This window comes from Diospyros lotus, chromosome 1 (genome assembly GCF_014633365.1).
Source record: "Diospyros lotus cultivar Yz01 chromosome 1, ASM1463336v1, whole genome shotgun sequence".
Classification (NCBI taxonomy): Eukaryota; Viridiplantae; Streptophyta; class Magnoliopsida; order Ericales; family Ebenaceae; genus Diospyros; species Diospyros lotus.
The window spans coordinates 36,747,544-36,763,411 of NC_068338.1; the positions used below are offsets into that span (position 1 = coordinate 36,747,544).

At 33.9% G+C, this 15,868-nt stretch overlaps 2 protein-coding genes across 4 annotated transcripts; one reads left to right on the forward strand and one right to left on the reverse strand.

The window, feature by feature from the left end:
- Positions 1-1,098: 1,098 nt before the first annotated feature.
- LOC127813894 (uncharacterized) lies at positions 1,099-1,787 on the reverse strand. The gene is made up of 2 exons (XM_052355011.1): positions 1,386-1,787; positions 1,099-1,267 (listed from the first exon to the last, which is right to left on the reverse strand). Exons 1-2 carry the CDS (start codon positions 1,717-1,719, stop codon positions 1,200-1,202), a joined length of 402 nt encoding a protein of 133 aa, XP_052210971.1. The 5' UTR covers positions 1,720-1,787; the 3' UTR covers positions 1,099-1,199.
- Positions 1,788-5,994: 4,207 nt separating this feature from the next.
- Positions 5,995-14,661, forward strand: LOC127788101 (uncharacterized). 3 transcript variants are annotated; one of them, XM_052316219.1, is made up of 4 exons: positions 5,995-6,309; positions 6,418-6,825; positions 12,928-13,183; positions 13,732-14,661. In XM_052316219.1, exons 2-4 carry the CDS (start codon positions 6,505-6,507, stop codon positions 14,121-14,123), a joined length of 969 nt encoding a protein of 322 aa, XP_052172179.1. In that variant the 5' UTR covers positions 5,995-6,309; positions 6,418-6,504; the 3' UTR covers positions 14,124-14,661. The 3 variants fall into 3 exon arrangements, with proteins under 3 accessions (XP_052172179.1, XP_052172182.1, XP_052172174.1); XM_052316222.1 differs by having other exon boundaries at positions 6,435-6,825; XM_052316214.1 differs by having other exon boundaries at positions 6,448-6,825.
- The last annotated feature ends 1,207 nt before the right edge of the window (positions 14,662-15,868 follow it).

The following is a 15,868-nucleotide window of genomic DNA, read 5'->3' on the forward strand; positions in this document are numbered from 1 at the left end:
GAAGACTTGCGTTATCTGGTTGCTGGCAAATAACTCAACGGAACCTATCGACAATAAGCTTTAAATTGCCAGATTTAAAAACTTAAAATAAAATAAAATACAGTGCGGTGCTGTGTCATGAGTAAAGATTTATTAAAAGTTCAAGAACCCAAAATAATATTTTGGATAAGAAGATATAAATTTTTCATATGCGGGGTCTCACACAAAGGCATAAACTAAATAATTTCGACATTCAAAAATTTATCCGAAAAAATAATCAATTATCCATAAAGAATTTCAATTCTAAAATAATTTTGTAATATTGAGATAAACGCCATCCATAACAATTTTAATCTCAATTAAATCATGATTAATTAAGATAAATATCATCTATAAAAGATAAATGTTATTTATAACAAATATAGTTTCAGTTAAACTATAATTAATCAATATAAGCGTTATCTACAAAAATTATAATTTTGTTACAATTTAGATCATTCCATATTTTTTTATAAATAACTAGGTAATGAAAAAGAACAACGATGTATCATATATTAATTTTAATATAATTTCATTTATCATACTCAGTGTCTGATTTAAACATAAAAGTATTTAGGCGAGAATCTTCCTTTGTCATCTGATTATTCTTTTTTATTTTTACAAATTTAAATAATTTAATTACGATATTTTTAATTAAATAAATTTATTATTATATTTAGACTATATTATGTGAGACAATGAATAATTGTTAAGTCTATAAGCAAAACACTCTTTTAATGGGTTTTGCACAACTAAGTCTTTAAATTTATACTTTGATTAATATAATAATACATTGAAAGGTAGTGTATTTATACTCCATGAATGGTGGAATCGAGTTCTCTATTTGTGCTTTCCCTTTCTTTGATTAATAATGAATATAGAATAAGTATCTTTAAATAATGCTTATTCTCCAAGCAAAAAATAACAAATAATTAATTAAATACACAGTCGACCTAGGCGGAGAAGCGGCTGCGGCAGACGCAGCAGCGTCTTGGTCCGCCGCGGTCGGGAAGAATTCCGATCGATGAGATAAAAGAGGAAAAATGCCAAAAAGATCAGCCACCAATGCACGACATTAGCTAGTTTAATTATTTAATTATAACCCACCATTTTTGTCGGATTACAAGCTAAGGCTTCCATGGACGAACATATATATCATCTTCTACGTACTTCTAGTAGTTCTAGGCAGCGCTGCTTCTGCAGGCATTGCTGGAGCAGTTCTGTAAGCACCCGTCCAGGTTTCCTCCATCTGTATGCACAAACCATGCACCCTCAAAAATTCGATTTATGATCCAATTAAGTGCACACAATTACAGTTCTTGCGCATAAACTATTTATTAGTGTAAAATTGGGCGGTGGTGACATACCAGATCTGTATCTGACGCAAGAAACCAGGGAACAACCAAGGCGGCAGTAGTAGAGTAGATCAGACCCAAGGTGATCGAAGCAGCTTCCTAGGCAACCCAAGAAACAGGGAACCCTCTCGGATGGCTCTTTCCCCTCTTGAAGAACACATTCATTGTAGCAGCCTCCCCAACAAGCATAAGTCCCTCGCCGCGAGCTCTGTTGTTCGTCGCCCAACGCAGTCACTCCAAGAAGGCAAAAAACCACCACCCACCAAACCTTGCTCCCACTCACTGTTAATCCAGCATCCATGGCGGACGTCGTCGTCTTCTTCAACCGAGTGCAAATGTGGTACATTGGAGATAAGCTTCAACAATTAAGTAATGGCATGATTTGGGGGAGAGGTTCATGAATGGGGAGTTGTACACTTTATTTGGGGGTTGACCGGTGATTAAACATTTATTTCTTATATATTTTTGTCCTGACCCTAAGCTTCTTGATGCCAAGTTGGCTTGGGAAATTAAAGCATCAGTTTCAACATCTTCTCTTTAATTTATTATTATTATTAGGTGATGGTTGTATGCATTGATAAATTAAAACAAAACTAAAATACGCGTAAAAGTTAACTTAGCGTGTGATTGTTATATAAAATAACATAAATGGACATTCTTTTATTTATCATATTATTATATATTCACTTTCGATCTGTCCTCAGTACATAAATCACAAATGTGAGACTTTATTTTATTATACAGAACGAGAATCGAATTCACGACTTACCAGTGTAAATCTAGTATGTCGCTTATTCAATCATTCAGCTTATGCTCTGAAAATATTATATATTCACTTATGTTTAAATTTATTTTGAATGAAAGCATAAATACACTCTTGATTTTTATTAAAAAAAATATTGTAGTACTTCAAATTTTCAAAATATCTTGTTAGATATTTATACTTAAAAAAAATGAAATAATTAAACATTTTAACAAATAATAATTAAAAAAAAAAAGATGGAAGTGAAATGCATGCACGAGGGTTTTAGATTTTTTTTTTCTAAATTTTTATTTTTTTAAATTACTTTCTTGTATTTTTGTAGGTTGTCCAACTAACCATTTCCATTCATCGTTCCATCTGGCATCCCCATCATTATTCCCGTACTCGTCGAGCCATTATTAATTTTATATATATATAATTAACAATGGCCATGATCGATTAAACTCAATGCTCTAATTAATATACCTACTACAACAGTGATCATGTTTCATATGCTTATTAATGTGTGCTCTTACTTGTTTTGTTGAGATGTTTAATCATTCTAATTTTTTGAAATACAAGTGTTGGGACGTTTTTAAATTTTATAGTGCCATAATATTTTTTTAGTAAAGTATTGAAATGCATTTATGTATTCACCCTATTATTTATTTATTTTTTCTATTCAGACGTTACAAACATCAATTTTTTTGTCACATAATAATAACTATGATCCAAACAAATCATATCCTATAATTTTATTTTTATGTTTCTATTTTTGGGGGGAGGGATGTTTGATCAATTTTATTTTTATGTGAATTATTCTTATAAAGAATAGAGGCGAGTGCATGTAAATGTTTTGTTAAGGTGACAAAGAATTTTATGAAATAATATCTAACATCCGGTATCGAGCGATAGAAAGGTTCGGGACAACTTACTCTGATAGGTCTACGTGAACTTCCTAGAGGGTTACCCATTATTGGATTACCCCAGGTTAAACACGCTTAACTTAAGAATTATTTGCTAATATTCAGCTCAAAATGTATCTAATTGATGTTGTTTCATTCCTTACTTATTATCGATATATATTACCATTCTCTAGGCTCTCGAGGTATTACATTCTCTCCCTCTTGAACACATGACGTCCTCGTCATGTGATCTTACAATTTATCCCAAATCTTTTCCCATTGGGGGCTGTCATCCTATAAGCCTGCCAGAAGCCACTCATTGTACAGGCCCTCGAGCCCTGGCACCACTCCCCATCCTTATCAGACCACTTTCACCAAGGGTTGGCTCTGATACCACCTGCAACATCTCTCATCGAGAGATAGAAATGACCGGAACAACTTATCTTGATGGACCTACACGAACTTCTCAGGGGGTCACCCATCATTGGATTATTCCAGATCAAGCTATTTTAACTTGGGAGTTCTTTGCCAACATTCAGCCTAAAAGGTATCTAGTTGATGTTGTTTCATTTATTACCTATCCTCGGTATATACTATTCTCCTATGGACTCCCGAGGTATTACATTATCTCCCATTGAGCACATGACGTTCTCGTCATGCGACCTTACAACTGATCCCATATCTTCTTCTATTAGGGGTTGTTATTTAGGAAGCCTGTCAGAAGCTGCTCATTGTACAAGCCCTCGAGCCCCGGTGCCACTCCATGCCCTGATCGGATCCTCTTCACCAAGTGTCGGCTCTGATACCACCTGTAACATTCTGCATCGAGTTATAAAAATGATCGGACCAACTTACCTTAATGGGCTTACGCGAACTTCTCATAGGGGTCATCCATTATTTGATTACCCCATGTCAAATACATTTAACTTGAGTGTTCTTTGCGAACATTCAACCCAAAAGGTATTCAGCTGGTATTGTTTTCTTTGTTATCTATTATCGATATATACTATTCTTCTCTAAACTCTCGATATATTAAGAGTGAATTAAATTAAAACTGCCCAAAATGCTACCTTTAAAACTAGGAGCAATGACCAGTGATCAATTTAAAAAAATTAAAAAACCGAGATGACCAACTATCTTTTAACAGAGTCAAAAGTTTTGCTATTCGGTACATATGATAAACAAATCTTACTAAAATTATCAAAATTAGCTCTATTACCATTTACTAGTCGATCATGTTAGGGGTAATCATCCAATTAATTAGGAGATATTTGTTTCACTTAACAACCAATTTAGCCATAAAAATACAACTTTTTAATATGCTATAATTTAAATTATTATTTAAAAAAATCAAATTTTAAACATTTTTATAAAATAAATTAAATAAAAAAATAATATACAATAAAACTTGAGTATGATTTATGAATTAATAGCACGAGATATAAGAATAAATTCTATAAAATGGGTCAGGAAAAATTGGGTAATATTTTGTACTTTAAAAATGTGCTTAAAAGTTTGTGGAACTTCTTTTTTTTTTTGGTTGGTTGGAACACCTGTTAAGGCTTAATTAAGCTAATTAAATAATAATTAAGTTAAAACTTAACTAAAATATAAAATAAGAACTTGCGAATAAGTATGTGAAAAAGAAACAAGAAAAATAATATAGAGAAAAATAAATATTAATTGTTGTAGTAATGGTAGCAGAAATTTTTTTAATCGGATGTGACAATAGAAATTAGGGCTCTATAAATGGTCGGTTCGGTTATTAAATTAATTAAAATTTACTAATTGATTAAACCGAATTGAGGAATAAAACTGAACCGAACCGATCGATTAATTTGAAAAAATTGAACTAATCGATAATCGAAAAAATTGAATATAGATCATATAAATCAAATTGAACAGATTAAATAAAAAAAAAACTCGAATAAAACTAAAATAACCAATATAGAGAACATAAAATTAAATAAAATGATATCATTTTATGAACACTAAAATAACATCGTTTTTTAGTTCGGTCGATTCTGTTAATTTGATTATTCAAACCAAAATACTGAATTTTTGAAAAAAAAATAATAATCAAATCGAATTGATGCAATAAAAAATCAAATCAAATGACAAGTTCGGTTGATTCAGTTAATTTGAGCAAACCGAACTTTTATTTCCTCTAATAGATATTGAAGTAGAAAAAAACATGTTTCTAATTGATATGTGGCAACCATTGATATCTTTTATCTATTGTCTAAAAAAAAAAAAATAACGAATAAATAAATAAATACAAATTTGCCATGATTTGAATTTGGCTTGAACTTAAGAGGAGAATACCTCATTTTGAATGCCTATAGAGTAAGGCTTTAATTAATTTTTATTTTAATGATAAATATCTTATTTGGAGAACAATAATCCTTGCACTAAATTATTATTGAAACCTATCACTTCTAGTTGGCTAACCATAACAAATTGCCACAGATAATTTCGTGTACCTTCTATTTTTTATTTTTATTTTTATTTTGATTGAATTTAGCTTAACTAGCATTTAATTAATCTAACTTAATTTAAATTAATACTTAAATGATAAAAGGGTGTTTGAGCAAAATAATTAAATTATAGGGACCTTCAAAATTATATTTAAGGCATAAAAGCTTTATGTAAATATCCTAAAGTATAAAGAAAATGTGCAATTTACATTATAAAATAAGTTATAAAAACTTTAGTAAAACTTGATAATTTTTGTACTACTTGTTTTATTCCACATTTAACTGAAATGAATATTACTTGGAAAAAAATAAACATGTTTATTTATAAAATTATCATTAATATTTATTTGGGAGAAGGCTAGATCGGACAGAGGGCTTCTTAGTATTATTTAGAAGTTTTGACAGCTAATTCGCAAAATCCTAGATTTCGAAGCCCCATTTTGCAAAATTAAACCGCAACTATATAAACTATGCTCCCATCGCTCCATCCATCCATTGTGTCATGTCTCCATCCCCCCTCTCAAATTTCTCTTCGAAGCCAAAATCCGAACCCTAATTATTCTCTCAATTCGAACCCTAGCAAATTATCTCCAAATTTCCTCTCTTAGTCTCTCTCTCTGTCTTCCCCCAAAGCCCTAATTGTGTCTCTTATCTTTGATCGAAGCTCGGATTCTGTAAAGCTCTTGAGTTCATAAATCAGGAACCAGTCTTTGCTTCGTTAAGATTTTGCAGAAAGAGAAAGATCCCGCATCACATCGAATTCTTATCTTCTTGTACTTCTGAATTGCAATAGTCGGATTCTGCTTTTTAAGGTAAGTATGAAATCGGGAGGGTTTTCGCTAATTCCTCGTTTCTTCCTCCCTATTTGCATTCAGTTTTTGGAACCCTTGTATTGATTGGAAGTGTTGATTTATCCGAAGAACTTTGAAATTGTTAGTCTTCGGTTACAGGTTTCTGGGAAACTAGAGTTCTATTCCGTTTCTGGACTTGCCGTTTCGTCTGGAGCAATGGTTGGAGGTGGTAGCAGGCGAGATGAAGGGTCGTTGGTGATTAACAATACCAACGTGTTTGCAGCGCTTGAAACTCTCAGAAAGAAGAAGAAGTCTGATAAGGATCGCGGGTCTTCGAAGAGTAAGGGGTCATCGAAATCCCAAGCGAAAGAGCCGGAGCAGCAGGTTTTCTGGGCTCCTACGCCGTTGACGGTAAAATCGTGGGCGGATGTTGACGATGAGGACGACGACGACTATTATGCTACTGCTGCTCCGCCTCAGTCTGTTTGGGGCTTATCTGATTCTCACGAGACAAAGGAGAAGCAAGAGTCTGTGGAGGTGTGTGTACACGAATGCTCTTATTCCTAACTCATTATGGATCTCTGGTTGTGAGTAATAAAATATCTCTTGCATGATTGTGCCTTTCATGTCAAATTCTGTGACCCTAGTAGTGTTATTGAGATCCTAGCTACTTCACAAACTTATGTGATTTTACTCAAATTTGGGCGAGTATATTCCACACAGATGGGTAGTATATAAAGGAATTGATAACTTACATTTCCACAAGTAGTCCTACTAAATAGTTTTGGTGAACAGTAGTAGCTGATTCTTGTTAATTGTGTGGATATAGAAGTTGATGTAGTAGAACCAAGCACGTTCTTAGTAATGATGTGAAAAATAGAGCAATTTAGAAGCCAAACCTCAACGATTAGAGATATGATCTTGAAGTGTATAAATTGAATTTCTTCTTTTTGTTCACTAGGAATTTTTTATAATCCATAACAGGGCTAATTAAATACGGGAGATTTGACTGTCGAGTTAGTGACAATAATGCTGTCTACTGCAGAAGCAACTGGAGGATTTCACGATTTTGAAGATTAGGATAAGTTGTTTACATTTTAGTAATTTTGTTTACAACTGACATTGTAAACCTTTATTGAGATGATGCCTGATAACAGTTTATTTGGGATGCTTACCTCTTTTGTTTTGGGACATGTGTGTAATAGTTTTTTGATATGCTGGATGGGCTATAATTTGTGTCATACCTAAATAAATTTTACTCCTATTGACAATAGAATGATATCCTCTTGAGTTATATGCAGCCTATCTTCCGATGTTACATCTTCCCCTGGTCTGCAGTGGTTTAAGTCTGGGTTGTGGGGTTATATCTTTTTTGTTCTTTTTTTCATTCTTTTTGGATGATTGAGTCTGATATTTATTGTTAATCTCATTTGTTTCCTGAATTGTCCTGCAGCAAAGTTTTTGCTTTTTTCCTTTTGTGATTTTGTGTGAAATGTGGTTGCTTACGGCTGCCATTTGTACTGATCCAACTTTTTTTTTTTTGTTGGGGGGGGGGGGGGGGGGAGCTTGATTGATTGATTCTGAATCTTTTAAGTGGATGATCACATGTAGGGTAATTTCTGTTGGAGGCAGAGGCACAGAGCTGTTGATTTGGGGGGGGGGGGGTGCAGTTATAGGCAATATCTTACTGGCCGAGGGGCTTTGCAAATTCTGGCACAAGTGTTGGTTTTTGTAGCATAGAATCTATGTTATTTGGGCGTGGAATACAACACATGACCATGTAGACATGCTGATTTTCAAAAAGTGTTGAATGCAACATGTTAGGGGATAATACATGCATATAAAAAGGGATATATGGTTTTATACAACACATGAACTCGTAGACATGTTGATTTTCAACTAGAACTATGCATATTTATTGTCATATATATGGTTTTGTACATACGTAATAAAAGGGGATGTTATCCATATCTTAAAGGCAAACATTGCATCCGCAAAAAAATCGCATGCCATAGAAAATAATAAAAGGTGACTGAATTAGTCTTACTTTTGAGTCGTGAGTTAACTTGATGTGAAGCAGAGAAATAGCAGAAGGTTATTATTCTAGTTAGATCCCAACTATTGTTAGTTTATATGGTGGTCAAAAAAGGTTTTCGAATTACATTTTAGCTCCCAAGCATGACTTCTTTTAGGACATTCATATCTCAATGTACCCACTCTGTATCTCCTGCATTCTGCCAGTGTGTCTCATATGAAAAAAAATAAGAAAAGGACACTCTACACGGCCTGTCCAACCTTTGTCCAACATATCTGTATTTCCTAGCATAGTATTTACTTTCTTTTTTTTTTGGTTGGGGGGGGGGGGGGGGGGGGAGGATTAGCTGTCAATGCAATTAAATTTAATTTTTTTTTGGTTGAATCCTTTGTATTTCAGGACAGTGTAAATTTAATGTTTTGTTCTTTTTAGCTGTAGTCTTTGTACTTGTTTGATGGAGCCGAAGCATTTAAATTTTAAAAATTGCACAAGACTAGCATTAGAGTGCTGATGAGACTAGCAGGGTTATTGTTATACAGAAAAATAGACTGGTTGGCACATGCGAACCATTTTTGACAAGTGGGGAAAGTAAGGCCATTATATCCTACACCATGTCTAAGGGTTTCTAACCAAGTTTTCTTTGGTTTTCCTTTTTCTCTTCTGTTACATATTTCCACTTCATCCTCTCACCTCATAGGTGCTTTTGTCAGTTTTCTTCTTTCATGTCTAAACCATCTTAATCATGATTCTTACACCCTATCTTCAATAGGTGATTCTCCATCCTAATGTGTATGACTTTGTTTACTCTTTTGTCTTTTCTTGTATAGCCGTACATCCACCGTAACATTCTCATCTCAGCTATACTCATGTTTTGGCACATGTCTGTGCTTGCTTGCCAGCATTCTGAGCTAAACAACAATAATAGTTTTATAGTTGTTTGAGAAATTTTTTCTTTTAGCCTTAAAGGGATTTTATGGTTGTATAAAATGCCAGATGCATTTCTCGATGAGCCAGATTGGTTGGTTCTGAGATAGATTGCAAGACAGGTTGGTTCTTGAGGAGCCAGCTGATTGAACTTGGTTCTAATAGCATGAAGTTATAGCATTCCTCAAATTTATATTATAGTAGACATGAGGTTTTGACATTGAGTTTTTTTTTTTTTGAAATAAGTGAGCTCAGGTTTTGACATTGAGTTACTGTTATCTTTTTTTTTTTTTCTTATGGGAAAAAAAATCTATACATAGGGTGCCCCAAAGTTTAACTCCATTATTTTGTCTACACATATTGGAGTTTTTCACAAAATTAAGACTACCCCCCCCCCCCCCCCCCCCCCCCCCCCCAAAAAAAAAAAAAAAAATCCAAACTAAAATTCCAACCAAATTTGTTCTCAAAACAAAACTCCATTGTCATGGCTAAGTCCACATCAAACAGAAACATTATATAGGGTAAGAGGACCAAGAAGAGAATCGCTGGATGAGGCAGCGGTTTCAAACAGGAATGATAGGATCATTCAATGGTTCTATTTTCGATAGGAACCACAAATAGAATCAAAGGTTCCCAATTTTGGGAATGGTTGGCCCAGTCAACGGTTTCTATTGAAAACCGCTGGCTCAACTAGCGGCTCTTTTCTAATTCTTTCGATGAGGTGGGTGCTTATCTGCCAGAGAGTTTTAGTTTGGGATTTTTGGTTGTATTTTGGAATTATTTATTTATTTTTTCATGTGGAAAGTTAAAAACTCAATTTTGAACCTAGATTGTTGTAATCTATACCTTGGAAATTAAAATCCTTTACCGTGTTATACACAAACAATTATTGTCCTCTGAGATAGAGGAGGCTTTATTGAATTATCGAAACAAAATCCATCAAATGTGTCGGGCAATATTTGGTTTCCTCTCTTGTTTGCAAAGCTGTAATTAACTTGTAGACAAACAATAGCCTGTGATGTCGCATTTGTCCCTTTTCTTTAAATGTGAATCACATGTGGTCTTGAAAAACTTATAAAACCCTATATTATATCACACATGTATTAGTGGGATTCTTACTTGGAATCAATTATACAAGAGAAGAAATAAAGAAGAAGAGAGATATTTCTGAGTTCATTCTTAGAGGGTAATTTTACTTGCAACAACTCAAATGTGTATCACAATTTTCTTGTATTATTAGAATGGTGCACCTTTTTCCTTAATTTAGTATTACTTGAAATTGCGAATATATCATTTCAAGTGGCATACATATGTAATGTTCCTATAGAAAGAAATAGAAGAGTAGTAATGATATATTTCTTTGTTAGGAAATAAGTGCAGGGACCATTTGTTTCTGTATTCAAAGATGCTATTTGCACACGAAAAATGTTATTTATAGGTGGTTTGGCAAATAGCATCTATGTCATTTGATATTGACAAGGAAGAAGGGCAAAATCAATGTTCTCATTTTTATGATAGACAGAGATTAGAATTCTATTCCAATTTATGTTTCCTATTTGGATACTACCACGATGTCTCTTTCCATCAATTGTCCTCTCTACTCCCCTTCTTGGGCTCCGGCCTCTCTGTTTCCCTCACGAACAACTCAATTTCTCTCTCCTTTCCCCCTCTCTTTCTCTCTATTGATATGGGTTTTGGAATGTTTGCAGATACTAATTACTTTTCTTTCTTTCTTTTTCTTTTTTTTTTTGGGGGGGGGGGGGTTATTCTATACCTGTGTCAGTTTCATTTGCCAAAATTTTATGCTGGTTGATTTGGCAATGATTGCTGCTTGAAGTAGTAGAATGTTTAACTTAATGCTGACTGCTGCCCTTTTATTGTTTTGCGTGCACTGTTTTGCATGATGGCTGTATTTCTATTTCAAAGTAATCTTTGTAACCACAACAGGATTTTCTTCCAACAGATATGTGATAAACATTCATAACTGCATGTGGATAACGTTCTGCAATATTTTTGCTATTAAGTGGCACTTAGGTTTTCTGGGTTTTTATGTCTGCTTTGATGCATCCCATTTCTGCCTTTAATATACATTTATGCATATGTTTTGAGTTTGCTAGAATCAGACTTCTAGATGTTATGGATGGGTCCCAAGGGTCTAATCATGACATCATAAAAGAATTGAAAACCATTGTGAAATTAGTGTTTACTGAAAATCGTAAATATGTTTGAAAAGATTAAAGATGAGATTTTCTAAAAATATTAAAAGGGAAGATGATCTTTGTGTGTGTGTGAGTCATATATTTTCTTAGAAATGACATGGAACAAAATAACCTTACAGAAGATTAATTGAGAATTAGGATTCTTGTAGCTGATACCACTTAGTAGGATTAAGGCTTGTGATGATAATGATGATGTATAGCAGAATGAAAATATAAAATGGATGGGAACCTACATAAATGGGCTAGTAAGAAAATAGAAACAAATTAAGGTATGTTGTATAGCATATTAAAGAAAAATGTATGGTAACCTACATAAAGGGGAACTTCTATGATGGTTTTCAAGGTCTATGGCCAATGCAGGCAATCTCTGTTTCTGTGCAATATGCACATTGATATTAATTTCTGCATTCTCCCCAAGCATGTCATTGTAGATCAGCTTTTTGTTGTAGTCTCTCTTCTGCAATCCCTGTATAATGGCGTACATCAGTTATGAACAAAGAACCTAGGAGATAGGAGCGAACTTGAGGTAAAAGACTAGGTAAAAAGCTCAGAAGCCAGTGAAACAACCTTGCAAATGCTTTGAGATGCTAGGTAGACTTGTTGATGTTGTCAGGGGCTAGATATTGTTAACTGTCTGGAAGGATATATTTTTGCTTGAATAATGTTGCCAGGGGCTTGATATTGTTAGTTGGAGCTCTTCTTGTTTAACGTTACATATTTAAGCAGCATAAAAGTTTTTGGAATTTCTTTAGTAGTTTGATAATGCTGAATGATGATGTGTATATTTGAAGTTTTAGTCGAAGATCCAGAGGAGCTTACTAGTTGAGTCATAAAATTTTTTTAACTATTAAGAGCTTTGTGACCATATTCTTTTTTTTTTTGCATTCTTGTTTCTTTATTTTTCCTTGTCAAGCCACCTTTGCTCTTCAGCTCACAATGTCACTTTCTCAATGATCGATTTTTATTTGTGCCGTATAAAAACCCTAATTTCTCATTGCAATTTTGAATCAGGCTCCATGGATTTATGAGGCAACTACCTATTGATTAAACTGTTTTTTTTTGCTAGGCAAACATTACCTATTGTTTAACCTTTTATCAGCCAAGAGTGATGCTTCTTTCATGCTTCCTTTTCTTTTTCATGTCTATGTTTAGAAATTTCATCCCAAGATCCAACTTTCTAGTAACCAAACATGTCAGACAGTTGATAATTGGGATTTCCTTGTGGTTTCTTACTTGAATATTGAGAAACTTGAAAGGTGGAAACTTTGACATGTTTTCGCCCTATGCCCTCTCTAGCCATTTTGGTATTGTTTGGAAGTTGTACTATCAGTGTGTTATATGATGTGATTACTATGTGATCCAATCTAGGGTGAAATGGCATTATTGTAAGGGCTGGCAATAACTAAGTGAATCAATTGTTCCTGGAATACTGATGCTCATAATTGAATTATTCAATTACAGGAAAGTGAAAGTGAAGAAGATATTCTTGATGAAGGTGATGAGGAAGTAGAGGAAGAACATGATCAAGAACCAGAGGAACCTGTAGAACCCACCCCTGAGGTGAAGAAGGCCCCTGAAGTTTTTTCAGCACCCAAGGAGATAGAAAAACAACTTTCCAAGAAGGAAAGGAAGAAAAAGGAGCTTGCAGAACTTGACGCACTTCTGGCTGATTTAGGAGTTGCTCCAAAAGTGGATAATATCCAAGATGAGTCAAAGGGTAATTATATTATCAATTATTTGTCTCATGAACAGTCTTATTTATCGTAATTCTGGATTTAGATCTTGGCAATTATTTTCGTTCTTATTAGAGTTAAGAGGAAAATCTCTTGCATCAAAAACTGAAGTTTCTTGTGATGTGAGACTTAGGTAACTGCTGATCTTTGATAGTCCTTGTTCTCTTAGCAAACTGGTATGTTTTAAGCTCAACGGTTACTTGCACATTTAGAATTGAAGCCTCTCCCTGTATAGACATTATTGATGTTATGCATTCAAACACAAGCTCCCATAACCTAGATCATGCTGAAGTTTTAGGATGTGATATCATTACTTTTTAATTATTTAATTTCCACCTTCTTATTAGTGATTGATAATTTTCTGGAGGCAACTCTTCCTCAAATATTGTTGTTAGACACCTAATTTTATGGAAGAATTCCATAATTTTTTTAGTTGTAAGATTATCTGCTATATACTATTATGATTTCAATAGTAATGTTTCGGTAAAGTTATGGTATGTGCATGTCTAATTAATGGAAGACCTGTTCACAGATGCACCAAAAGGAGCAAAAGATGGAGAGGCAAATGAAACTGGACATGGTGAGAAGAAGGAAAATGTCCCTACAGAGTCCAAGAGTGCAAAGAAAAAGAAAAAGAAAGATAAATCATCCAAGGAGGTAAAAGAGGCACAAGATCAGGCCAACATCTTGGAGACCAATGAACAAGAGGAAACTGCTGGGACTCAACAGGCAGAAGAAGATGCATCTGCTATTGATGTGAAAGAGCGGCTCAAGAAGATGGCATCTGTGAAGAAGAAGAAGGCCAATAAAGATTTGGATGCTGCTGCTAGGGCTGCAGCCACAGAGGCTGCTGCAAGGAGTGCGAGACTAGCTGCTGCAAAAAAGAAAGAGAAGAATCATTACAACCAGCAGCCAGTACGGTAAGAACCCTTTTGTGGGACATTTGTGGACAGGCTCTCCAATTGTTCATCTGCCAATCAATCAATAATAAACATGGAGCCGCTGTCACCAGTCTTGTGATGAAGATCTCAGTTATGACATGATATCCACCCAACAAAAAAAGAATCGTGCTTTGAGCATTAAGAAGTTATCATTCCCCCTTTAGCCTGCGACTTTCCCGACAGTTTTGCTAGTTGAAAATCCCCCGTGACTAGAATCTGAACCCGAGCGCTAATTTTGTGCTACAGTCGTCCTGTGCTTTCCTCTTCTTCCTTTTGCTATCATATTATGCTTGATGCCTGGGACATGTTCTGATGCTGGTGGTGGTGGTGGTGGTGTTTTTTTTTTTTTTGAAAAAAAAACAAAAGAACATTGAAACTTGTTGGAGGATGTGCTTTTGGTCTGGGGCAAAATATAGAAATCATGTCAGGTTGCTTGGCATGTGTTATCATGGATGGTTTGCAAAACAAACTGAAAAGATAGATTTTGTTGATTTGCAATGCCATTGAGTAGTCGGACCTCAGATTTGTGCCATTATATTTGTGGTTGTGTAGTTAGAATCTACTAATGTTGTGTATATATGTCAACATAGAGATGAATTTGAAGTAGGTGAGTGGTTTGAAATCTTTGCAGATGCAGTTGAGTTTTGAGTGAATGAGTGAATACTATGTTGGCCACAGATTAGGTGCCAAACTACGCCTCCTGCTTCTACTCTAATGGCTCAACATGTGGGATACTGAGATCAGACTTACTTTGGCTTTGCGCTTATCAACTGGACGCGGATGTTGGTGTTAGGATATTCTTCTTGCAGCTATGGTCAATTATATTGTTTAAGCTCTTTCTCTTTTTTCTCAAAATATGATTTTTTTTTTTTTTTTGGGGGGGGGGGGATTTAATAATGGAATGGAGTAGAATAGAATAGAATGGAATTATAAATGAATGGAGCGGGAATAAAGGAAATGAAGTGAATGATTATTTATTTCTCTTTGTTTGGAAAAGTGATGGAATTTAATGAAGATAATTAACAGATAAAGTCTATTTTTTATTGAATTTTTGCTAATTTGAATGAGATAAAAGAATGCTTGTTTGAAGAGAATAGATGGAATACCAAAAGGAGTGTATCCATTGATAAGTTAGGCTTAGGCATTCCCAAACGAAGAGAATATTTTCATCATTTACAATTCCATTACTTTTAACTTTTTGGGACACACACTCACAATTCATTTCAATTCAATTACTTTCCACACACCCTAAAAGGGAGAAGTTAATTGTGTGCTAGTGGCAAATCTTTGTAAATCATTATTTTACAAATAACTTTGTATTTCTTACACAATTAAACTTGATTTTCATTACGTGACAAATCATACTATAGTATTGTCAAATGAGATATATAAATTAAAGGGTGATGAATTTTAGTGTTAATAATGATTTGTATGGTAAAAGGTAAATTTATAATTATTTTTTAATTAAAAGTAATGAAAATTCATAGATATTCTCCTATCATTAGTATGTGACAATAGCTGAGAACATCTAGATCTACTATTGATACAATGTTTGATAAATAAAATGATATACTTTTATTATTAATAATAAATATGAAATTTTTAATTAATGTGAATAGTACGAGATATTATAAAATTTTACAACAAAATATTAAGTGTTAATTTAATTAAATATTTTAAACTGGGTAATGGAGGCAAGGTGTATTTCACTGTCCGTGAATGAACGCT

What these genes read in the sequence shown, in the direction of transcription:
- LOC127813894 (XM_052355011.1), bottom strand. Translation starts at nt 1,719, where the DNA reads ATGTACCACATTTGCACTCGGTTGAAGAAGACGACGACGTCCGCCATG. An exon ending in TTGCGTCAGATACAGATCTG is followed by an intron (nt 1,268 to 1,385) that starts GTATGTCACCAC and finishes TTGTGCATACAG; the next exon opens with ATGGAGGAAACCTGGACGGG.
- LOC127788101 (XM_052316219.1), top strand. Translation starts at nt 6,505, where the DNA reads ATGGTTGGAGGTGGTAGCAGGCGAGATGAAGGGTCGTTGGTGATTAAC. An exon ending in AGAAGCAAGAGTCTGTGGAG is followed by an intron (nt 6,826 to 12,927) that starts GTGTGTGTACAC and finishes ATTCAATTACAG; the next exon opens with GAAAGTGAAAGTGAAGAAGA. An exon ending in TATCCAAGATGAGTCAAAGG is followed by an intron (nt 13,184 to 13,731) that starts GTAATTATATTA and finishes ACCTGTTCACAG; the next exon opens with ATGCACCAAAAGGAGCAAAA.